This window comes from Aquarana catesbeiana, linkage group LG06, assembly GCF_042186555.1.
Source record: "Aquarana catesbeiana isolate 2022-GZ linkage group LG06, ASM4218655v1, whole genome shotgun sequence".
Lineage (NCBI taxonomy): Eukaryota > Metazoa > Chordata > Amphibia > Anura > Ranidae > Aquarana > Aquarana catesbeiana.
In genome coordinates, this window is record NC_133329.1 from 107,017,730 (window position 1) to 107,044,665 (window position 26,936).

A 26,936-nucleotide genomic window follows, 5' to 3' on the forward strand; every position below is an offset into this window, starting at 1 on the left:
CTGCTTGGACCTTGATGAAGGAGATATACCCAGCTTGTCCTGAAAAATTTTATGTATGTATAGTACTCAATTGTTTCTATAATTATACTATATAAGACATAGCGTATATCAATCAAAGTTGTTGGTTACCTTGATAAAGGTGGGCTTCACCCCACCAAAAAGTCACAGTAAACTGCATGGTTTACTCTTCCTGGCAAGCGCTGAGAGTGCCTCAATAATGTGAGTCCTAGGTATTTCAATATACGCGAAGAGCACCTAGGCATTTTTTAAATTTGACGTATGCTAGAAGCATCATTTGACTTTTTGTATCTTCTCATTTTCTGATTCTATTGCACTGATCGTTACTACGTAATATACCTATGTAGATTTGTCATCCTAAGCCTGAATCTGTTTATCCTTCAGCCATTATGTGTTATGACAGAGGAATCTATCACAATTGGTGGGATCATTGATATATAAAGGGAACTCGCCTTCTCGAATACTAATGTTTCTAGGATACTGTTTGCCCTTCTCCTGCTTCTTTAAACCAGAGGAGTTCCATAGTACTTTTTCCAAGCTAAGAATAAATAAACAGGAAATTGATCTTTTGCTTTATGTGAATGACTCTCATAGAAAGCGTGAGATCCCTAGGAGTTCTTCGATTCATAACACACAATCATATAATATACAATACAATATGCTTTGTTCCAAATTATTGAAAGAATAAATGCAGTTTTTACCTTGTTCTATAAACTATTGAATGGGTAAACAGTCAGCTAATATTCACCAGTTCTACCGATCGACTGAAAAAATTGAAGGATAATGTAAAGAATTATCATCAGATGTAAAAATCTTTATTCTTTTTCCCTCGACATAGAAGAATCTCTAATCTAGATCTCCACACAGTTAATGTCAGTTAACGGAACACTTCCTGGAACCCTTATTATCCAGAAAGTTCTAGCACCCAGGATAGTTCTTCATCTTTTTTGGGTGGAATACCCACCAACCCCACTAGAATCCAGTCTACTCCTAATTTATGAATGGAATGAACTGGCAAGGGACCCGCAAAAGCCTCTTAAAAAAGAAGCAGGCAGAGGGGACAATTCACCTTATATAATTTGGAAGTATTTAACTTGAATCAAAGCTGTTTAACTCCTACCAACGAATGAGTACTTAATAAAGGACAACTGCTCCTATCAACAAATTTTTGTTTCACATTGACACCTGGAAGACTTACCCCCCTCCTGACCAGGCCATTTTTTGTGATACGGCACTGCGTTACTTTAACTTATAATTGCGTGGTCGTGCGACACTGTACCCAAATACAGCTTTCTTTTGGTGGTATTTGATCACCTCTGTGGTTTTTATTTTGTGAGCTAAAAACAAAAAAGAACGACAAATTTGAAAAAACATTTTTTTTTTTTTGCTTTCTGCTATAAAACATATCCAATAAAAAAATTGAAAATAAAACAAACACATTTCTTCATCAATTTGGGCCAATATGTATTCTGCTACATATTTTTGGTAAAAAAAAATACCAACAAACATAAAATAATTGGTTTGCACAAAAGTTATAGCATCTACAAACTATGGGATATTTTTATTTATTTATTTTTTACTAGTAATGGCGGCGATCAGTGACTTATAGCAGGACTGCGATATTGCGGCGATAGTCGGACACTAACTGACACTTTTTGGGGACCAGTGACATGAATACAGTAATTAGTGCTAAAAATATACATGGTCACTGTACTAATAACCCTGGCTGGGAAGGGGTTAACACCAGGGGTGATCAAAGGGCTAACTGTGTGCCTACCCAGTGTGTGGGAAGTGCTTTTACTAGTGAAAGGCATGGATCCTTGTCCCTGATTTTCAGGAACACAGGATACATTCCTTCCCTACTGACAAAACGATGATCTGCCTTGTTTACATAGGCAGACCGCTGTCCTGCCTCTGTGCTGGATGATCGGCGGGTGCTGGCGGACATCGAGTCCAGGGTACCCACAAATCAGCTCCTGCTGTGTATAATCATGCGCGCCCGACCCGGAAGTGTCAGATCATGTACTAGGTACATGATCCGGCGCAGCAGTGCCAACTTGCCTTCATATATTTAAGTTATACGGTCGGCAAGTGGTTATACAAGTTCCAACATAATCTTGCTTTTAAGGAGATTAACAAGGACTGTACTCCCAATATGAAACCATCTACCTAACTCAAAAGTACACAGGATGCTAACAATTGTTCCACCTTCCATCAGAATGTTTCCTAGTTTGCTGAGCCCACAGATAAAAACCACTTTGCACAATGGCACTCAGAATTACAGTACTGATCCAAATGCAATGCCATCAAGTGCTTGGCAGATGAGAACACAATAATGATATGCCCAACGAGCAAGGTAAACAGGATGGCAATATTAGACACATCTAACTACCGATATGAATTGGTTGATTGGCAGATTCCGATACGCATACTTCTTTACCAATCAATCTCAGCTCAGTACAAATATATTTTCCTGACACAAAGCATGACAGCATACACGAATGGGATAGGCTCCACCTCCTGCCCAATCAGGACTGGTTAAACTATATTTAAAAAAGTCGCCTCCCCCTAGGCGGCATTCTCTTCTTTTTTCCTCAAATGGTTATAACTGTGAATCAATGAAGATTTTTATTTTTGCCCTCACCTTGCCAGATTCATCTGGCCAGCCGTAAAGGGTTCAGCCCCTTTCCTGTGACGAAGCCCCTCTGTTCGGTTGTAAAACATCCTTACGAGGGAGACCCCCAGATACTGGGGGGCTGGGATACTGGTCTCTGGATGCAGGTAAAACTGGTCTGTCTTGTGGTTAGTTGGAACTGATCCAGTGTCTCCTCCCTGGTGAGTTGTGGCCTCACACACACACACAATTTGTTAGTTTGGCTTTGGATATGTTGGTTTCCCTTGCAAAGATGCTGGAAGTTTTTTGTTGTTGTGAGGGCTGCCCCCTTCCAAGATGGCTCCTTGTCTGCTTCCTGTGGCTGGACGCGGCTTTCAGTCGGCAGGGAGCAGTGAGATGATATTGGGGTAACTTCTGGCCCACTGTAGCAGTGCTGTCAGGGCTGCCTGGGAATGGATTGGTGGCCACCTGTCGGGTATGGAGCCTCTCCCATCCCCCCCTTAGAGCTAGTCGGGGAAGGGTGTTGCACAAAACGGGTAATCTTTCCATGGGCTGTCATGGTGTGTCTGAATCATTATGTTGTTAATATACAAGCTGCCAAAGTAGGTTAAACTGCTGTGTATAGTTCTATCTGTTTCATTTGCCTCACAGGTTTTGTTTGTCTGTAGGACTATTAATGCATGAACTGACATATCAGGTGTTTGCTGCAAAGTTGAGTCTTTCCTATTAACTCAGCAATGCCTGGCTTTGCAGATTTTGGATCAATGTGTCAATGCTCTAATGCTTGGATTTGCTGTTTTTAACCTTTACAGGGCAGCTGCCTAGTGTAGGTGATCCTGCCAGGTATATTAACCCTTCATTGCGCTGCTTAAGATGACAAAATGATGCTTCAGTATGGATGCCACTGCTATGCATTGTGCATTGTGTTGCTGCTAGGCGTTGTAAGGACTGCTTTTGGTGCAATGTGTTTAATGATTGCTATGCATTAACCTATTTGTTATGTCTAAACGCAAATGTAAAAAAATAGTGTTCTGCTTAGGTTACAGTGCTTTAAGTAATTGGTTTAGTACACTACTATCTGTAATTGCTTCTGTCAAGGGGTTTAACCCTTGCTCACAGCATATAGATCCATTTGCTGCTTCAATATCTACAAATGGGTGTGTGGATGGCCACTGATATTGTATTAAGGCTATGTCCTAGTCAGTACTTCCAAGTATTTATTATGACCACAAACCTGCAGCTCATATCTTGAGCCATAAGCTTACCCAGAGACCAGCCACGATCAATAAGATGAGGGTCAGGAAGGTATGCTTTCATATAAAAAAAAAAAAAAAAAAAAAAAGTGCGTGGGCAGTATGGATTGTAAAACTCTCCAGCCCTTAAATACCAGCACTCTTCCCAAAGGAAAAGTGGCAACTTGTTCTTCCAACAGAGTGCATGGGCAGTATGGATTGTAAAACTCTCCAGCCCTTAAATACCAGCACCACTCCCCAAAAAGAAAAGTGGCAACTTGTTCTTCCAATAGGGACGGGTCCTGTTTGGTTCTAAAACTGCTATACATTCAAAGTGCTGCCAGAAGGGGCAGGCTAAATAAGGACCATCCTGGGCAGAATGGGGAGTGTGGTTAGCTGACGTGCCCGCCAAGATGCTATGCCAAGTTGCATATCAGGCGGCAGTAAAACACAACAGCAGATGTGTTCACTCAAGTGAAAACTGACTGGGTGGATCTCTAGTCGCTAAGGCTCAGGTACTAAGCTAATCACACAGCTGAGTCTGTTTAAAGGATACCTCCTGTCTCAAAAAACAGCAGGCCAAAGAGCGTTCAACAGATTGGCCAGATGTGTCTCCATGCTAGAAGAGGATGCAAGATACCCTCTGTAAAGCCCAACTCTTATGCTCTGTACACACGATATGATTTTCCGATGGAAAATGTGTGATAGGACCTTGTTGTCAGAAATTCCGACCGTGTGTAGGCTCCATCACACATTTTCCATAGGAATTTCCGACACACAAAGTTTGAGAGCTTGCTATAAAATTTTCCAACAACAAAATCCGTTGTCGGAAATTCCGATTGTGTGTACACAAATCTGACACACAAAGTGCCACGCATGCTCAGAATAAATTAAGAAAGAAAGCTTTTGGCTACTGCCCCGTTTATAGTCCCGATGTATGTGTTTTACGTCACCGCATTCCGAACAATCGGATTTTCCGACAACTCTGTGTGACCGTGTGTATGCAAGACAAGTTTTAGCCAACATCCGTCGGAAAAAATCCATGGATTTTGTTGTCGGAATGTCTGATCAATGTCCGACCGTGTGTACAGGGCATTACTGCAGAGGCAGTTGGCCAAGCCAAGACCAGCCAGAAGTGGCAGTCTGCCAGCGGATGATGCGATAGCCTTCGCAGAGACATGGAAACAGCAATATAGATTTGGAAATGAAGATTTAGACTACCATTAAGGGGTATGGTATGGCCTATGTTGGAGTTCACTTCAGTAGCCAAAGCTATTTGGTTCTGAGAAGACAAGTTGAGGGCAAACTTGGCCAGTAATACGCCTCTGTGGTGTTTGGTCCATGAGTGAAATTAGAGTGACCAGTGAGGCAGTGCAACCACCGTGGATGCAGCAGGCTGTTCTTCCTACTATTCTGTGGGGTTAGTCAAGCCCTATGGTTTAACCCACTGATGGTGTATACCTCTTCTAAGTTGATCGGAATATGATTTAAGATGGAATCAGTGATGCCCAGATCAGGGACTAATCCCTTAGGCTAGTCACGTAGGCCCAGAACAAAGAGTTGGTCACAGGGCCTGAGAAGAGCAGCAAAGTTCCTTTTCACTCAAATGTGCCCAGTAGGTGTTATATTGCAGAAATTTAATGCAAATTTGGGCAGGAGACTCAGGATCAGTGGAGCCTGTGCAGCACTTGTCTTTGTGTTGTGATCTGTCTGCAACAAAACCTTGGGACAACAATGGAAGATTCCAGGTGTGCTGGCGAGTTGTACTTTGTGCGGTAAGGAAGTCAATAGAATTTCTTCCCACTCTTCCAATTCCTCTAATTCCCACTATGGTTCTATAGAGCAATCAAGGATTTAAGCAAATGTTACCAAATCTTGTCCAACAGGAACAATCGGTCCATTGTTGTCAGTCGGAAAGAAGATTCAGGCAAGATATGCAACAAAGGATCAAGATCCAAAAACATCATATGGAGTCATTGAGAACAATCACTCAAACTATCAGATAAAACAGCTACAGTTTCTCTAGATCTAACTGATGTGTACATGCGCACTTTGGTACACCCAGGCTTCTGAGAATTTCACTTCAGGCTCACTCAGCAACCATTGACCTTTCCACATTTTCCAGAACATTGCTTCCAGTAGTGGCCATCTTGCAGAAGCAAGAGCTTCAGGTTCCTTATGTGGACAACAGATGCGGGTGGCTCAAAATCCTCCAGGTCCTAGCAAACCCTGATTCAGAGGGAAGGCCAATTAATCTCATTATAATAATGAGATTTTAGACGTTCAGGAGAATACTGTAGAGTTGCCCACACGAAGGGTGACAGTATTAGGACTTATGTGGAGGCAAGTCCTAGCTCTATCCCATTTGTTTGTATCCCATGGTCTCAAATGGCCAAGAAGATTGAGAACATCATAAACTTGCCTTCTAAGGTAATGAAAGATTTTGCTTCCTATTCCAGGGAAGATTACCCCACATATGAGACTAGTTCCATTGATGGTGGCTAAGGATAGTTAACCTTATCAACTTTCATAAACTTCCAGATGTAACAATCCATTAAAGTCTATTCACCTTGGTGATCTCCAAGCTCAAGTCAATGACATAGGCCAGTGGAAGATGAAGTGTCTAACAGCAGGGGTACAGTGATTCCCAAGTGAGTAGTCGTTTGGACAACACAGCCTAGGAGGCCTCAGGTATGCTCCAAACAGATGGCTATATGTAATCTCCTATCGTCATGGCAAGAGGCATCTCCTATTCAGGTTTGTCAATGGTAAAACCTGTCTCATCTCATCGCTTCTGTGTGTCCCAGAACTTCCTGTCAGATACGGTAAAATACAAAGCCTTAGATGTCAAGGGTGAGTCCCCAGACCAACAATGAATCTTGACTTGGCAATAAACTAAATGGTCAGAAATGGAAGTCATTCCTGCAAGAGGAGCTTCCCAGAAGTGGAAGCAGTGGATCTACTAACATCCAGCTGGGTCAGGGTCAGCAGGTTAGCCTGTATAGCCACCAGACTCATGATCTCTAAGCTCCTCATCAGGATCATAGTGCATGGTTGGGCAGGTTGAAAAAGGACACAAGTCCGTCTAGTTCAACCAGGATCCAGTCATCTGGTGGCCGTACAGGCCATGGTGTCCTCAAAGTACAGTCTTTGGCCCAAGTTCCGTCTATTTTATTCTTCCTGAGATCTCAGACCTTACACAGCAGAGCCAAGTGTATCCAAATTCAGCCACGTTACATCTAGCAACTGGGAGACCAAGTTAGAAAGGCTCATTGTGGGATCTCACCTTCATTATTTGAAACCTTGTGGAAGCCGGGGAAACCTGCGGCAAACTCCAGGTATACTAGAACATGGAAAATCTCACAGAATTTCAGGATGAATCCTCTGCTCCCAACTGCAACTAGGGTCATTCTTCTGAACAAGAATACCTCAATAGGTTCAGTGACACTAAAGTAGTATTTCTTAAGGATATCACGTCTTTGAGAATCCTTTCAGAGATCCAAGCGTCAAGCAGTAAACTACCTTATTGCTACCATAATCAAACAAAATGGCTCTGGTTTCTTCTTCACCAGCACCAGATGAGGGTCTGCATCTTTGCTTCTGGGTCAAGACATCACCCTTCCAGCATGTCCAAACTAAAATGTTAGCATTACCACAAGCTGGAGTAATAGACTCTGTGGAAGAAATACATGGAAGTGGTCCTTCTCTAGAAGGTCAGACAGTGGCCTCTTCAGGCCTGGCAGTATCAGAAGAAGACTTTCACTGTCTGCTAAGACAATAGCATTATCTCGGGTCAGAGTAGCCTAAGGGGCTTATAGAAGGAAGATAAAGTGAGCGCTGCACTAGATTGATGCATTTATCAGATGGGTGGTATTCTCATGGGGAAAATTCAGAGGTCTAGAATTTTACAGGATACCAACCAGGTTTATATACTACAAACCATTTTTTGCCTATTGCAAAGTCAATCAGGCAACAGTGGAAGCAGGGGAATTGAGTTCAGTTCTAAACGAATCTAATGATATGTTGATTCAAACGCTTCAGCATGGCTCTCCCTTATAGCTTTTGTGGGCGTGCTACATCCCATACGTGTATGCTGTCATGCTTTGTGTCAGGAAAATGGAAAATTGTATACTTGCCTGACGGTAATTTTCCTTTTCTGATGCAAAGCATGACAGCATACAGGTCCCTCCCTTATGGGTTTCGCATTTGAGTATAGCTATGAGAATGCCGCCTAGGGGGAGGCAACTTATTTAAATAAAGTATAACTAGTCCGGATTGGGCGAGAGGCAGAGCTTATCCTATTTGTGCATGCTGTCATGCTTTGCATCAGGAAAGGAAAATTACCGTCAGGTAAGTATACAATTTTCCGCTGTTTCTCTTGCTAAAAAATGATCATACACCTACATACACTGGATACTATTGAGGCTTCATGCACACTGGACGTTATAATAACATTATAAAAATGCCAATAGCTTTGCAGTGAGTTTCAAATTTTTGAACGTTTTTGCAATAGCGTTTTTCAGAGGGTTTTTTTTTTTTTTGCGTTATTTAGCGTTTTAAGTGTTTTGTTTTTTTTTCAATGGGATCAAAAATGTTAAAACACGCTGGTGACCTGCATTTTTGAACGTTTATCAGCGTTTTTTGGTATTAGAGCTTTTTTATAGCTGAAAAACTCCTCTCAGAACCCACTAGTTTGGGGGGGGGGGGGGTTTACAGCCAAAAAACGCTCCAGCCAAAAACAGTTGATAGCAGCCTATGTGTGCATGGATACGTAGGATAACATGCTGGTGAGTTTATTGACTGTAGAAAGAAACGTCTGAAGCCAAAAACAGCAGCTGTAAAAACGTCCAGTGTGCATAAACGCCGACAAACGCTCAAAAACACATCTCACCAGCGGGTTTTAATGTTCTTGATCCCATTGAAAAAAGAAAAACGCTAAAGCTAAAAAACGCCATTGCAAAAAACGTTGAAAAACTCACTGCAAAGCTACTTGTGTTTTTATAACATTATAACGTCCAGTGTGCATGAGGCCTTATAGATAAAATTCATCCAGGGAATATCTGATTGCATGTTGGGGGATCAGGAAGGAATTTTTTCCCCCACTGGAGCAAATTGGAGCATGCTTTGCTGGGTTGTTTGCCTTCCTCTGGATCAACTGTGGGTATAGGATTGTATAATTTTTTTTTTTTTTTTTGTCCCTTCTATTGGTTGACCTAGATGGACTTGTGTCTTTTTTTTTCAACCAGACTAACTATGTAACTATGTATTTGGTGATTCCACAAAAGGAAGGTGTCCTATCAGTCTAAGAGGCTCTTGAATAGGCTGCCCAAACTCTTCTACCAGTTTCTCTTTTCACTGATCTTTTGTCTATTATTTTAACCTCTAATTACTTCAAATTTAAAAATAAATATTTTTTCAGAATATCGGGCACTGCAATGCGCTCAAATGTAGCACGTTCATTTGAGAAAACCTTATGTGGTCGTTTGAGAAAATAATCCTATTAATGACTCTCAGGTCAAATGTTTTGCTGTATTGTTAATATTTTACCAACCTACTTGTGCTAAGGACAAGTACTTTTACTGATCTTTCTGCTAAAGTTGATATGATCAACAACATAGAGGCCTTGATAAAGTTGACTTTAACAAAATCTGACAGAGAGGTAATCTTTCTCGAACATAAAGCGGTTGTAAACACTTACATATACCCAGTGAAGTGACTGGCCTCAGGTGATGCACAGAGATGAAACAACTCCTCCTATATAAGTTGTACCTATTTATTTGCAGTCTTCTCTTCTATACATCCATTCAAAGTGCAGAATTTATACAGTTTTTCTGAGCTTGCAGAAAGCAGGGGGCAGGGAGCGCAAGTTACACTGTGCAGAGCTTAGTGAAAGGAGTTCTGAGAGCTGATTGAAAGGAAAGGACACACCCCCTTTACACAGCACACATTAACAGAACTGAGGCTGTCAATCACAGGCTGTGCTGGAGATCCCTTCCTTATCACCTATTTTCTCTTAGTTTCAGGAAAACTTGTCAGAAGTGACTTATGCTGATAGCAGAGGAATGAGGCAGTAGAGAGAAATGATACTTAGTGCTCTGGAATGAGACAAGTATACACTATAGAGGAATATGATTTCCTCATATTTCATGTCTGAGGTTTTACAACCACTTTGACATTTAATCTCCCTACTCCAGATAGTGTAAATCTGGGAACCTGTTTGTCCCATAAGACTGCCTACTGTAATACCCTATATATGCATATAGTGCTCACTGTCCATTTTCTTAGTTTAGCTGCAGGTGGTTTTTTATCCTTTCATACATTTTGATGTGCACATGAATCTTTCCTCTAAGTGATCAGATGTTTTGGTCAATATTAAACCTTGATCATATTAGGGACATGCAGTAGCATTGTTGTTGCTAAGGGTTACTATGCTTGATATATTTCTATGTTTTCCATATTGGGTGGTGCTATCATATGTGGGGGAGGGTTTTTTTAGAGATGGTAAGGGTATTTAATGGAATGCTATCACAGTTGTTAGTTGCTGTGATGACATGCCTGACACTTTCGGTTCGGGGGCGCGCATGCACGCTACCACCAGCCTGCTCCTGATGTGATTATACACAGCATGAGCTGACATGCAATAAATTGCATTGATTAGTTTTCTCCTCCTGTCAAGTCCTGAGAGTCCCTAAACCATGTAGTGTAGGTATGACTTATAGTTGCATAATCCCCCGTGTTTTATTCCTTTAAATATGCTGCAAGTACAGAAAAAAGACAGTTAATCTGTCAGAAATCCAGTAAGCCTCTAACTTCCTGTTTGAGATGACATCACAGTGCATCTGCTGTACTGAATCCATAAGCAGAGTTGTCAGTCCTGTCTGAGTTCTCCTCTGCTGGACTACAGAACCCTTCCCCCTTCTCCATCTCATAAAATAAAAAGGGAAATTCAGTGGTCTGCAGGACAGAATTGGTCAGGGCTGATAACCCGTTTTGGGACATCAGTGCAGCAGAGGCAGCGTCCTTATTGATGCACATTCTAATGCTTCCCCAAAGTTTTGTCTGGGGTTAGGCTTTAACCTGAGGAAAGGCTATTAAAAAAGTGTATTACTGATAACAATTTTGCAGCATGCACAAATGCCACCCTTGACAGTTTTCTGTGGGTAACACCACCTTTTCTCTTTGCAGTGCATTAATAATACCCCCATTCTTCTAACAAGTATTCATTTGCAGTGAAAAGCAAACATTGAGAACTGCAAGAAACTCAGTTGGAAAGAAATACCTTAATGAAAGTATTCACCGGCACCCATCATTTAATCCCAGTGGTGCCACGTTGTTTCAGCCAGCTTTTCCCACTGGGTAATTAGACAGTACAATGTTGTCGGAATTGATGTGCAGGATATAATGGCTGTTCCTCAGCAAGCGGGCTTCCGCCGGAGCTTAAAGACACCTAGTAAAGTAGTCAAAGTTGAATATGCCGCATAGCTCATTTTCATAGCTTATTTTGACAACCAACTGACATCAAAATCCAAGATAATCATTCAGGCTGACAACTTGAATTGAGATCTGAAATCCATACTGAACCTTAGTGATAACCCCCCTCTCTCATGCAAGTGCACTGTAAAGTCCTAAACATATCCCTAGATTTGCTTAGCCATATATCTGCACCATGCTTCATCCATGGGGTGTTCTGCAAGAAAACGCGGGTTACGTGTTAGTTAACTGTACAATGCTATGGTCTTTTTTTGTATTCCACTAATGCCAGTAATGCCTGGGAGGTGTCTGTATATTATTCATACCTGGCAGCACCTACATACCTAGGCCAAGGCCTACCTAGGTTGTAAATGAAAAGTATTAAACTGTGATAAAATTGTGTGGCGTTATAAGAAGATATTATAACTAAAGGCTAGGGGTAAGCTAAGGTCAGGTCAACCTGAGCCAAACTGATTTCGGTCTGAACCCATGTGAAACTGTCAGGTGGTGGCCAAATCAGCTGCAGCCATGGAATTTCCTACCCTGGGGTAGTCAGGTCCTAAGGTGGAGATAAATAAGTAGCATAAGACTGTTGAAGGGGCATCTTGCCTGGAATAAACTGGAATGGAGAACAGAAGAAAAATTGGAGTTGTGGCTCTCTGTGTGGGTCCAGTAGGATGGTGGTATCAGGTTGCCATGGTGGCTTTGTTCCTCCCTTGGGTACATGTGGATGTTATGCAGTGAGGAGATGTCATGTCAGAGATAAAGGTGAGCTTGGGCTACAAGCTCATAGGCTTCTAGGTAACGCTTCTGTCACAGGCATAGTGAAATGCATGGATCACCTTGCAGCCAAAGTAAAGCCAGCTATACACATATATTTTTTTTCAAAAATATTGCTCAAGGGATGTTGGGTGAGAGGCAGCCGACTGGGCCACTCACTATGGTAATTTAGCCGTTCATAAGGAAACAGACTAAATTCATAGTGTATGGCCAGTATAAGGGATTACATACATTGGCATTGCTGTCAGACGCTGGTGTGTACATTTAATTGCAGTAGTGTTCAAAAGCATGCATTCAAACGCAAATCACAGCACAAGACTGTATTTGGTCTGTTCTGCCTTTAAAGAAAACTCATCTCAGTAGAACATCCCTCTCCCAGAGAAATGCAACACAAAGCTGGCCAAACACAGCCTGAGAACTGTCATCCCACTGAAATGAGAATCTGCTAGTATGTGTTTGATGTGCATTTCAAAAGCATCTTAAATGCAAGGAAAAAAAAGGGCCTCTTTTCACACAGGTGGCTGTGGGGGTTGTAAAATAAAGCAGCTGAGCCGTAGTTATACAGCCCCCTGGCCGTCCATCTAGGGTCTATAATGCACTTGGAGGTAGCTGTTCACATGCAGCAGCCGCTGCAAGTTTAATGCAGTATGTCGAATTGACAGGTGGCACTGCCATTCAAAGTTGGCCATTCATGTCAATCAGCTGTGTCACAACCGCAAGCCACATGCTTGTCTTGCAGTTTAGCTCCAATGTAAATTGCTGTTTTGCAAAAACAAAAAAAACTCAATTAACCACATGAATACAGGGCACCCTGCCAAGGCCAATTTTCAGCTTTCAGCAATGTCGCACTGTGAATGACAATTGCGCACTGCACCCAATTTTTATAACTTTGTTCCCACAATTAGCACTTTCTTTTGGTGGTATTTGATCACAACTGGGGTTTTTTTTTTGGCTAAACAAATTGAAAAAAAGACAGAAAAAATTTTTTTTTGTTTCTGTTATAAAACTTTGTAAATAAGTAAGTTTTCTCCTTCACTGATGGGTGCTGATGAGGCTGTACTGACGGGCACTGATAAGGCGACACTGATGGGCACTGGTGGGGTGGCACTAATGAGGTGGCACTCATGAGGAGGCACTAATATGCAGCACAGATGGGCACTGGTAGGTGGCACTGATAGGCAGCACTGATGGGCACTCATAGGTGGCACTGATGGGCACGGAAAGTCCGCACTGATGGGCACTTATAGGCGGCACTGATGGACACTAATAGATGGTACTGATGGGCACTGATTCCCAACCCTGGTGGTCCTGGATGGGCATCCCTGGTGGTCCTGGGTGGCATCCCTGGTGGTCCTGGGTGGGAATCCTGGGGGGGACAGCTGCACTGATAATCAATCAGCGCAGACCCCCCCATCAGGAGAGCAGCCGATCGGCTCTCCTCTACTCACGTCTGTCAGCGCGAGTGGAGGAAAAGCCGATACACGGCTCTTCCTGTTTACGCTGTGATCAGCTGTGATTGGACACAGCTGTCCACATGGTAAAGAGCCTATGTCAGAGGCTCTTTACCGAGATTGGTGATGCGGTGTATCAGACTGACACACCACACCAATGATTGCCATGCTGCACGCCCCCGCATGCGCCCGATCATGGTTTATCCTGCTGGATGTCATGATGTCCAGTCAGGATAACGTAACCACTTTGCGCACGTCATTCTGTTATATGGCGGGCGGAAAGTGGTTAAGAGCACTAATGCCGCGTACACACGATCGCACATTCTGACAACAAAATCCATGTTTTTTTTCCGACGGATGTTGGCTCAAACTTGTCTTGCATACACACGGTCACACAAATTTTGGAAATTACGAATGTCAAGAACGCAGTGACGTACAACACGTACGACAAGCCGAGAAAAATTAAGTTCAATAGCCATCGCGGCTCTTATGCTTGATTCCAAGCATGCGTGGAACTTTGTGCGTTTGTGTTTACACACGATCGGAATTTACGACAACGGATTTTGTTGTCGGAAAATTTGAGATCCAGATCTCAAATTTTGTTTGTCGGAAATTCCAACGGAAAATATCCGATGGGGCCTACACACGGTCAGAATTTCCGATAACAAGCTCCCATCGAACATTTCCTGTCGGAAAATCCGACTGTGTGTACGCGGCATAAATGTCATTTCTGTCTACTGCTTCGTTCCTCTGCTATGAGCATGAGTCACTACTAGTTTTCCTGACGCCAAAAGAAAGATGGTGACATGGGAAGGACCTCCAGCTGATTGACAGCCTCAGTTCTGTTCTTGTGAGCTGTGTGTCTATCCCTCCAAACAGCTCTGTGGGCTCTCCTCGCTGAGCTCTGCATAATGTAATTTCAGCTCTCTGCCCCCTTTTTTTCCTGAACTCTCAGAAAAGCTTTATAAATTCAGCATTTAAATGGATGTACAGAAAAGAAGACTGCAAATAGACAGGTGCAACTTATGTACTATAGGGGGGTGTGTTTAATCTTTTTTGTATCACTTGAGGCCAGTCATTTCACTTGGTATATGTGAGGGTTTACAACCACTTTAAGTCTCCAATAGTTCCCCTATTACTAAAGTCCCCCTTTGCATAAGGCTCCCATCAGAGCCCCCCTTAAATCAGTGTCTCCATCAGAGTCCCCCCCCCCTTACATCAGGGTCTTCATCAAAGCCTCCTTACAGTAGGGTCCCCACCAGAGATCCCCTTACATCAGAGTCTCCATCAAAGCCTCCTTACATCAGGATCTCCATCAAAGCCTCCTTACATTAGGGTCTCCATCAAAGCCTCCTTACATCAGGGTCTCCATCAAAACCCCCTTACATTAGGGTCTCCATCAGAGTCTCCCTTACATTAGGGTCCCCATAAATGCCCCCTTACATCAGGGTCTCCATCAGAGCCTCCCTACATTTTGGACCTCATCGGAGTCCTACTTCGGAATATAAGAGTGTATGGAAGTTATGGCTGGAGTATGAATGGGATAGATAGAGTTTAAGAGTACTAGGTGATTAGGTGGTGTGTATTTGGGAGAAGGAGGGGGTGGGGGTGGACGGGGCACTGGGGAGGAGGGGGGGGATGAGGGGGGTGGGAGGAGAGAAGGGGAGGTTTATAGATGTCACTGTAAATTGTATAATCATTGTCCACAATATCTGTTCAGTTGAAGGAACCGTTGTCTTTAGTCTTTTTCAAGCCAGAAGGTATTTTTAAATAAATAAAATAAAATTAAAGATTGGCCACAATGATGTGAATAAAAGAGATGGGATAGATTTTGATTTTGGAAGTTGAAACAACGTCTCTTAAAATAGTCTTCGCTGATGTGGCATAAAAAAAAGAAAAAAAAAAAAAAAAACTTCGGAGTTCTACTTGCATCAGAATCCCCATCAGCAGAAACTAACTGATCCGGATCCTAAGGCGGGCCATAAACAGTGTAAATTTGAATGAAATTTGCATGATTCCCCCATCAACACTGACAGGGCGGAAGCGGGTGGAGGAAGCTATCTCTGCGGGGAGAAGACAGTCATTATTGCTAGGGGCTGTAGCAGCCGCTAGTGATAATCGCAAGTGAATCCGGCAGGCTAGTTGTACCCAAGTTGATCGATTGATATCAATTTGGTACATTCAGCCTGCCCACACAAGGTTTGAATCTCGGCTGGTTCCCGCTGAACCGGCCGAGATTCGAACTGTCTATAGCCGGCCTTAGTATATGCACACCAGCTATGAGTCAGATGTAGGGTTTGTGTGCAATACCTTATTTTGATAAACTGAAACCCCTGTAGTAAAACTCTGCTCTCCAATGAATGCCGCTATTAAATCATTACATCACCAACTTCTTTTAAATGTACCTTTTATTAAGGTGAACAACAAAAAAGTGTCCTTGGAGTCCCCAAAACATTTGTGATGTAATAATTTGATATGGAAGCCTTCTCTTAATATGTTTGCATATTTTTGCACGTTCTTTAATTTTACTTACAGTGGTAGCTTATAGAGAAAATGAATATACTGTATGAGATCTAGAAAAATCTACCTTTTCCTTGAGCCCTTTCTACCTACGATCTACCGTATGTTATTTTTGTTGTAAGACAGGCACCCATTGTTCAAGCATGGGCACAATTTACAATCAGTTCAATCCATTAAAGCAGATACACAAACTTGTATTGACATGCTTCTCTATTTCACGCAGACCTTTTTAAAATGATTGCTATTACAAATGTAGGGGGAGTCCAGACTGGGCAGACAATGTGCTTGTCTGAAATGTGATATGCCTTGCGTTACATGTACAGTATATAATTGCCACAAGTTTGGAAAATTGCATGTGTATACTAAATATACAAATACATTACAGTTTGAGTTTGGTACAACAAAGTTTCAAATGAAAAACAAAGCATTTGATTCTAACCTTTGTCCTGTCTACATAAGTGTGTATGCAAGGTTACTTGTGTAATTTAAAAACTAAAGTTAACGTATATTTAAACTCAACCACTAAAATCTTGCATAAGATTTAAGCAGTTGATGTCATTTCAAAATTAGTTTTCAATTTTAAATCTGGAGTTTTCGTTATAATACCTGGTGATCCTGCCATAAAGGTCCTTGTTTAGAAATGTCCTCTTATAGGGTGACAACACTCTGCCCCCATCTTCCAATGGTCCTCTTGCTCTGTATTTTATTTATAAAATGGCAGTTGTTTTTTTATGCACAGTGCCTTAGCAAACTAAATGTCATTCACTTGGGGTTTTCATCTAATTGAATTACCTTCTTTGTAGAGAATTATTTAATCAAGTTCCATCTGTCAGATTCCAGCTGCAACACCTAAGGGTGGCTTTTAACTGAGTGGTGGCAGTATAGAATATGTGTCAGTTTGAAGCACTGACCTGTTTTAGAAGAGGAAATGCCACACCAAATGTACAGAGTCCAAAGCATTGTACAAGTCCATTGCACGAGAATACGCCCATTGTATGACCCCAAAGCTTTGTACAAGTCCATTGTACGAGTACAAGTCCATTGTATGAGCCCAAAGCATTGTACAAGTCCATTGTATGAATAAGAGTACATTGTACGAGTCCAAAGCATTGTACAATCCATTGTATGAGTAAGAGTCCATTGTACGAGTCCAAAGCATTGTACAAGTCCACTGTACGAGTATGGGTCCATTGTATGAGCCAAAAGCATTGTCATGGCAAAGTCCAAAAGCAAAGTCCATTGTATAAGCCCAATGCATTGTTCAAGTCCATTGAAGTTGTATAAGTCCATTGTATGAGCCAAAAGCATTGTACAAGTTCATTATACAAGCATGAGTCCATTGTACAAGTCCAAAGCATTGTAGAAGTCCATTGAACAAGTGCGAGTCCATTGCATGAGCTCAAAGCATTGTACAAGTATGAGTCAGTTGATCAAGTCCACTGTACAAGCCCGAAACATACAATATACTTGTACATCCTCAAATGGGATGGAAGAGCAAACCAACACATTTCAGGGGCATCAGGTGGTTCCCCTTCATCAAGGCTTCAGAAATGTGCTGGACAAAATTGAGGTTAAAGATCCAATATTAAAAGTGGACTGATCTACTTGTAATTTTTTGTAGATTCTGTACATTTGGTGTTGCACTTTCTTTCTTCTAAATATCCCATGATCTACACCCAAGGCCCTCCTAGAAGACCCTTGTGTGCACAGGAGCAGCTTAACCAGAGCAAGTGTACTAATTTATAAATAACCAACTAGGTACCACCAACTGAAATTTAAGGTCCAGCAGTATTCTCCCATACCCTTCCCCTGGCCTACTAAATTTTTGTAACAGGTCCATATTTCTGTATACTACCTAAATGGTACCAATCCATTAGTTTCCATTTTACCATCAAATCCATCAAGATTTATCCTATACAAATCAAGCTTGGGTACTGTGGTCTGCACTGTGTGCTGAACAAATTTATTAGTGTTTGTTTTTTAAGCAGCCACATCTTGTTATTAGGCATACAGCCTTCATTTCCATCTTATGTGATTAATTATGTAGACACTGGCAGCCTTCTTGGGTTGTTACAAACTCCGCGTTCTGATGTAGGAACATCGAGCTTATGTTTATGAATACTGACATATAGTAGCAGATGTATCGAACTAAAACAGAAAATTAAACATATTTAGGAGACGAAACCATAAAACGGTAAAATAGGACCAGTTGGCTTTTTTTTTTTTTTTTCTCCTTGCTTTTTTTTCATAGCTAGACCCATGGAAGGAGAGACCATACCCGTTTCTGATGTGAACTGGTAAATGTCAGTCATTCCTCTTGACGTTAAGGTCTTTTTTTTTTCTAGCTCAGATTATTGAATGCGCCGTATGTGTGTGTGTGTGTGTCTAATGCTCGCAGTGCTACAGCTTTATGGATCTTCCCGGCTACCCCGCAATGTACTCCGCAGCTAAACATAAGCATTATGTTCATGCCCAAAGGAAACAAAAAATCTTACTGAGATAACATAATGTGATTTCTCAAGGGTTACTTCAGGCAAAAACTGTTTTCAAACCAGGCTTTGCTCATTTAGTAATTCCAGATCTTCCCCACGAGCAAGTTTACGATGCCACTTATGCAAGCTATTGTTGTATTTGTGTGTGTGTGTGTGTGTTGTTGGGGATTGGACATGGAACTGTGAGTGGTATTTGTTACAAATGCCTGCACAGGCACTGCATATCTGCCATGATTCATCTCTCTGCTGCAGTACAGTCTGTGCACATGCACTATAAATAGCCTTGGATACAATGCGGTACAGTGTCATTCTCCAGTATTGCTATTATTTAAATTGAACCAGCATGGCTTAATATTGCATTCTTTGCAAAATTATTTTCTCATTCAGCCGTGGTTGGTGGATGATGGACACTGCAAACCCGGAGAGGAGTTAAGTATTCAGATTGACCAAAGGACTATCTTAACCTTGGCTTTTTTGTTTGTCCCATTTACAGGTCCCTTGGCGGTCTCTCCAAGTTCACACACAGGTTATCGCTGAAAGAGAAGTCTGAGAAGAGGAATGATGCTGAGTTGGCACCTCTGGAGCAGCCTGTTTTCCGACAGAGATCACTGAGCATTGAATGGTGAGAATTATGGGAGCCAACTACAAGAGGGATTGGTCGTAAATGTGAAGCTTCTGGGGATATAGGTGGCATACAGGAGAAATTTCTGATTTGTTCATAGTATTGTGAAATGATTGTATAGAGTTGTTGTTGTATAACATCAGCAGCAGGGGTGCAGTGTTGTATAAGCCAATAATGAAATCAGGAGTATATGTTGGCTAACCCAAGAGATAAAAATTGCAAGCTTTGCAAACATCAGGTTTCTTGCAGCATAACATGTTATGAGAGCTGCATTTTCATTGCATGACATTATCCAACAAGTTGTATCACTTTAGCTCCAAACTTGTAACTTCATGATGAATTAGAATACATTTTAGTAGATGAATAATGTGAATGCTAAATGATGCTGAATGGTAGGAACGAGCAGTGGAACAGAGTAGTCATTATCTGAATGTACCCAGATCATGCAGACTAAAGTTTTTACATATTCTGACTATATAGTAAAAGCATTTTAACGCAAACCCCCATTCATCTCTGTAGCTATAGGTGTTGTGGAAAAATACATCTTTAAATTTACTATAGAGGCACTGAAATCTTCTTTTTTTTGTTATTTTATTTGCACCAGATTCTTGACAGCCTCCCAGCTCTCCAATGCAAGCAAACATTAGGAATCTTTGTTGTGATTATTGATCTTTAAATTACTTCACACCACATGCAGCTAGAGAGGTCAGGGGTGGCTTGTTTTAAAGCTCTTTCACTGCCTGTTAAGAATATTTAAATAATTTCACGTCCATAATCTGGGCACAGGTGCGCTTTAATCCCTGGATGACATGAAATTTGGTGTAGTGCCATGTTTTAGAGCACTGTGATAGAAAGGTGCATTGGCAAGGTCATCAGCATCAATTCAGGAATTATCTTGCATGTGCTTATTATTTTATGGCATGCTAATTTTCTCATCAAACGTTAAAATCACAGACAAAATTTTGCACAGGATTAAGATCTTTATGTTTTTTTCAACATGAACTAGTTATTTAAAGTGTATGTTAAAGCAAAACTTTTTTTTTTATCTTTAGAAAGAGGGGGGGAAGAGTTAGACTATTTTTCATCTGTCTGTATTTTATGTTAGGAATCAATATTTTATTGCCCCTTCGTATGGCTTCTTTTATATTCCATTCATGGACATTGCATAAAACTGGAGCTGCACAGAATGAGCAACAATTGGTAGTGTGGAATGATAAAAATTAGTTCAAGGGGGTCATTTATACATGCATCGCCCTCTGAAAAATTATCCATGGTGGGATTTGAGGTGATATGTCTCCTCATCACCACCTGTTTTAACCCCGAAATACCCACAACACCATGCCGCTGCCGTGGGGGGGGGGGGGGGGGGCATGTACAGTGTTGCCCTATCAATTGAATAGGTCCAATTTGGCAGGCGGCACCCCTTTTTTCGAACGCGACAGGGGGGATCCTTTTTTGGAATGCCGCAATGGAAAGCATTGCAGCCATGGCATGTCTACACCTCTGTACCATTGCAGCCTAAGAAGGAGAGGTAGGTGGGCAGTAAACCTAGGCTGAAGGTCTAATCCCCTTCTTTCACTTAATCTTTGGTTGCACACTAATGGGTTCACTTGGCCACTGGATTCTGATAGTTCTTGTAGATTTCAGGGGCAAGATACCCTTGTAACTTTACAAAGTGATGGTGTCACCAGAAAAGGGCATTCCCTTGCAGCTGCTTACTACTTTGCAACTCGCACTGAGATCGGCTGTGTCGATGACGTGGGAGAAAGGTGATGTCCCTCAACTGGTCATGTGAAAGTTCCAGGCCTAGCGATGGGCTGCTAGACCTGAGCCTTGTCACAGGGGAGTAGGTCTCATGCTCCTCCATACCCAAAAGTTCCAAATGGTGTTGCCAGCTGTGAAAGGGCAAGAAACTGCTATAAATAAAGTGATTATAAGGTGGTTGGGGTATGCCCTTTCCAGAGTGACTCTCCCCTGTATAGGTAGGGGTGACAGGGCTAGTGCAGATGGGCATTTAAAGGACTGCATAAACCCCACCTGTATGGGATGAAATTAGCACAGTTATGCCCCGTACACACGGTCGGATTTTCCGATGGAAAATGTCCGATCAGGGCGTGTTGTCGGAAATTCCGACTGTGTGTGGGCTCCATCGGACATTTTCCATCGGATTTTCCGACACACAAAGTTGGAGAGCAGGAGATAAAATTTTCCGACAACAAAATCCGTTGTCGGAAATTCCGATCGTGTGTACACAAATCCGACGGACAAAGTGCCACGCATGCTCAGAATAAATAAAGAGATGAAAGCTATTGGCCACTGCCCCGTTTATAGTCCCGACGTACGTGTTTTACGTCACCGCGTTTAGAACAATCGGATTTTCCGACAACTTTGTGTGACCGTGTGTATGCAAGACAAGTTTGAGCCAACATCAGTCGGAAAAAATCCTAGGATTTTGTTGTCGGAATGTCCGAACAAAGTCCGACCGTGTGTACGGGGCATTAGAGTGCCTCTTCCAGCCTTATCATTGGTCTTTGACCAGTGGTGAGTGTACTTAGTGGGTGACAGGATCAGGGGGTACTTCTACTGCCTAAGGTAAATTCCTTAGCAAGATACTACTTCAGCAGATGATAAATAATATAATAAATGTACCTTGACCAGCATTTCTATTTATCTAATGGACCATTTGGTAAAATGTAGTGGCTGTAAAAAGTATTATTTGAAATTATTGGGTTCTAGGTTCTCATTTATTAAACAAGACAAGTCTAGTTGAATGCGAATAACTTTTGCTAGCTATACCGTATAGCTAGTAAAAGTTATTCACATTAAACTAGACTTGTCTTGTGTTGTGAGGTCATTTACCACGTAGAGTGGCTTCCAAATAAGTGATGACAGGACAAGGGCGGAGTCAGCAATTTCTGCTGCCCCCGTCATCATTTACTAGGACATTGGAGGCAGGACCACCCAGTGTCATAGATTGATGGGATGTGGGTGACCAGAGCGCACAGCCTTACTAGTTGTGATTGTGCAAGTAGCCTCCTGCACCATAACAACTAATGACACCCTGTGGCCCGGGGACTGAACATGCACATAAGACGGTGTGCCCAGTATGGACCCTCCACTGTGCTGCCTTGAGTGCCACCCGATGTGGCCACTTCTCTTGGCCTCATGGGCAGCACCTCCAGAATTAGGGGAGTTCCGGTAATTATATCCACCTGCTAAGAGGTGACTTGAGACAAGGTGAGCTACACCAGGGGCTAAGAGGGTTGCACTGGCTTTTATAAAAGGGAAACACTGGGTCATAGAGCTAGTTGAGCTGACAAAAAGCAGCAGCAGACTTATGGGCTCATGAACACTGCAGCTCAAAGGAGCTCAAAGAAGCTGCTTCTACAGGCATTTGAGCTCTTTTAAGCTCTTATTTATTCTGCCTGGAAACTCCCCTCTATGTTAGCCAATGTGTCCATGCACACTATGGCTTTTTCTGGCATATGCTCCTACAGGCAGAAACCCCCACCCCCCACCAAACTCACGTTTTTAACCACTTAAGGACCAGACTCGTTTTGGAATTTAGGTGTTTACATGTTTAAAACAGTTATTTTTGCTAGAAAATTACTTAGAACCCCCAAACATTATATATTTTTTTTTTCTAACACCCTAGAGAATAAAATGGCGGTCATTGCAATACTTTTTTTCACACCGTATTTGCGCAGCAGTCTTACAAGCGCGCTTTTTTTGGAAAAAATTCACTTTTTGGAATAAAAAAAATAAGACAACAGTAAAGTTAGCCCATTTTTTTTTTATATTGTGAAAGATAATGTTACGCAGAGTAAAAAAGTGATATTCAACATGTCACGCTTCAAAATTGCGCCCCCTCGTGGAATGGCATCAAACTTTGCGTTCGCTTCTGCGCAGGAGCTCGTCAGGACGGGGCATTTAAAAAAATATATATATATTTTTCTTATTTATTTTACATGATTTTATTAATTTTTACACTGTTTAAAAAAATAAATTGTGTCACTTTTATTCCTATTACAAGGAATGTAAACATCCCTTGTAATAGAAAAAAGCATCAATCAGATCATCAATCAGACCCCAGATCTCTTAAATATGAGATCTGGGGTCAAAAAGACCTCAGATCTCATATTTACATTAAACTGCAATTAAAAAAAAAAAAAGTCATTTAAAAAAATGACATTAAAAAAAATATGCTTTTAAGACGTATGGGCGGAAGTGACGTTTTGATGTCACTTCCGCCCTGCAGTGTCATGGAGACGAGTGGGCGCCATATTCCCCTTACTTGTCCCCTTGCACAGCTAGGGGATAGACGCGATCGCCTCCGCCGCTGTCGACGGCTCCGGTAAGCGGCGGAGGGCACCGGATTGTGGCGGGAGCCCCCTCTCCCGCCACTGATAAAAGTGATCTCGCGGCAAATCCGCCGCAGAGACCACTTTTATCCTGTATCCGACCGCCGCACGAAAATGGGGATACCGGGGTTATGGCAGCTAGCTACTGCCATAACAACGATATTTACCGCCAAAGTAGGGACGTATGTGTACATGCGGCGGTCGGCAAGTGGTTAAGAGGAACTAGTACCCCAAAGAGCTCAAAAAAGCTTGAATACGGGTAAAAACGTTTGTTCCATTTTATTGTTTTGTTTATACAGTAGTTAAGAAAATACTATCTAGGAGGGTTTCTGAAAAAAAAAAACGCTTCTGCTCAAAAAAGCTCAAAGGAGCTTAAAGAAGCTCAATAAAAATGAGCACAAAAAAGCACAAGCTTCTTCAAGCTGAAATAAAAGCTTAAATGCCTGTAAAAGCAGCTTTTTTTTAAATTGAGCTGCAGTATGCATGAGCCCTTATGGGGCCGTCCCTCTGCTCATTTTGCTCTCTCATCTTATCAGTGCATTGCTTGTGAGCACATTTGCATGTAACATACAGTACCTGATTGGCTTTCAATCCTACCTCTCCCTCTCCCAAATTAGTTATTGCTGTATAGGGGATTGCAAGAGTTTTATACCAAGTCAAATTGGGGTACTTATACTAGCTGCATTAAATATTACAGTTAATGATTTACTAATACATATTGTAATACATATTGTACATAGCTGCGATGTGTTTATGTCTTTTATACATCTTTAATAAAATGTGGCTTTATAATGACTTTGAATAAGCCTGGTATTGATATGGATCACTTTTCCCACAATCCCAAGTGTTTTCCAAGATGGGTTGGTTTTGCTGTGGCTCCTTGTTTGCAGTGATTGCATAATTGCCCAGATTGGCATGTGCACTATAGGAAAAGACAATGCAATAATTGTAATTAGGTCTTATCCCAGCGTACGTTTCTCACAGCTTACATCTTTGTCATAGCTGCCAAATTCCTCTCAGCTAGGTATTACACCCCGAGGGTCCAAATTCTGGCATCCGTAAAAAATTCATGAAATAATGTTTCATGCTTCTCTGGCACAGACATGTGTTTACTGTGGTCACAAAATAAGTAAAATGCCCAATTGTGTAAATTCTATACATAGCCATAATGTAGCTCCCCCAAAGCGAGTACTGCATGATCAGCCTGGGAATATATATTACACATGCAGTATTCCAGGCTTCTTTGGCTTGGGATCTCTCTTAATCTCTCTAAATTCCAGGTATGGTAATTTTTTTACATAGTTATTTTGGTCCAGCTTGGATCAATGTAAGTATGTACGTATAATATCAAACAGCAAAACACTCTTGCGTATAAGTATGATAACCCAGCAAAGATAGGAATGGTAGTCCACTTCACAATGGGTATTGCTTCAAGCCTTGCTGCCCTCTAGGACTATATTATGCTATGTATGTATAATACCTGTGGGATCCCCCTAGAAGCTGGAAATCACCGTGGTAGTCACCGCTACTACAATGATAGCCACTAGCTTGCAGGTCCCATGCCAAGTAGCTGCCCTTCTGCTTACTGATCACAGGAGGTCGCCATCTCGCAGGGATTGGACAAGGGGTGGGCAAAAGGGTCAGCTCCCTGGACAGTGTCGTATTATGTGAGGTGAGGGGGCACCACAAAGAGATTGAAGGGGTATTGAATTTGTGTTTGGGGGGGGGGGTCAGCAGGGGATAAGAGTTGTTCTAGTAGAGGAAATTTGGGGGGGATGCTAGGAAAGGTGACTTGGGGAAATTTGTGTTGGGAGGGGGAAGAGGATTTGTGCTAGGAGGGGGATTTGTGGTGTTTGCGCTAGAAGAGGTGATATGGTATAAGGGGAAATTGTTTTTTTTGGGGGGGGGGGATTTTGAGGGGTAGAGGAATTGTGCTAGGAGGAGTTATTTTTTTTTTTGGGGGGGAGGGGATTTTTACAGGGGGGATTTGAAGAAAGAGAGAATTTGAGCTGGGAGGGGCAATGGGGGGGGATTTTTGTGAGAGCACTTTGTATTCATTGAAAAAAATGTGTTTCCCAAATGGCGCCCAGCCTGAGAGAGTGGCCTCCCGGCAGGGCAGCTGCTTGGCACGGGACCTGGGAGCTATCAGTGATCACTGTATCTACTATGTACTATATGTACTGTATCTACTATGTACCAGTGGCGGCTGGTGCTCAAAATTTTTGGGCAGGCGCAAACAAACTAAAAAATTCAGAAAAATACTGAAAAAACCCATAAAATGCTGCCACTGTGCCCGTCAAATGCCGGCACTGTGACACCCCCCCCCCGCTTGCTGACTGCCTGACACTTACCCCATCTTTGTGGGGAATCAGTCAGCGGGTGACGGAGGCGAGCTGTGGGATGGTAGGATGAGCAGCGGGTCAGACGGCGGCTCCTGTGTCCTCCATTTGTCTCTTCTTCCTTCCTGCTAGGCGTCCAATTGGAGCACCTGTGCCTTCAGCCAATCGGGTATTAGACCCACGTCTCCTTATTGGCTGAGAGGCGGTTCAGTGTTAGAAAAACAAATATTCATTCGCTTTTCTAACACATCTGGGTGTGCTCCGAGCGCAATGCTCTGCGCTCCGAGTCCACCTTTTTTGAAGCCTATTAGAGTCTATGGCTCACAGAACATCTGCATTTATACTGAGATTAAATTACACACAGGTGGACTATATTTACTAATTAGGTGCCTTCTGAAGGAAATTGGTTCAACTAGATTTTAGTTGGGGGTATCAGAGTAAAGGGGGCTGAATACAAATGCACGCCACACTTTTCACATATTTATTTCATTAAAAATGTTGAAAACCATTTTATCATTTTCCTTCCACTTCACAATTATGAGCCACTTTGTGTTGGTCTATCACATAAAATCCCAATAGAATACATTTACGTTTCTGGTTGTTACATGGCAAAATGTGGACAATTTCAAGGGGTATGAATACTTTTTCAAGGCACTGTACATACTAATTGGTCCAAGCTGGTCCAATCTAGCTATGTAAAAATTGACCTATCTGTAATATAAACCCTATCAACTTCTTATTTTCTCCCTTTTGGTCTACTCAATATACTATTAAAAGCGTTTTGTTATATGTGTTCAACTTTTTTAATAGGTGCAAAAAATACCTGTTGATTTTGCCAGGGATCTTGTAAACTGATAACTTCCTGTGAACTGTGTTCTTTGTAATCCATGAACATTAATTAAATTACCATTTTAATTATTCATAATGGCAAGACAGTGTTTCCTTAACTATTTTAAATACAGGGCATTTTCACCCCCTTCCTGCCCAGGCAAATTTTCAGCTTTCAGTGCTGTCGCACTTTGAAGGACAATTGCGCT

General features: G+C 42.0%; 1 protein-coding gene across 3 annotated transcripts in view; it reads left to right on the plus strand.

The window, feature by feature from the left end:
• The window catches only part of LOC141148841 (ankyrin repeat and fibronectin type-III domain-containing protein 1-like), a 582,481-nt gene that overhangs the window by 373,811 nt on the left and 181,734 nt on the right, over nt 1–26,936 (plus strand). For all 3 annotated transcript variants that reach the window (XM_073636627.1, XM_073636628.1, XM_073636629.1), the window contains one exon: nt 19,071–19,199. In XM_073636627.1, the coding sequence (XP_073492728.1) occupies nt 19,071–19,199 (129 nt within the window). The remainder of the gene's footprint in view (nt 1–19,070; nt 19,200–26,936) is intronic.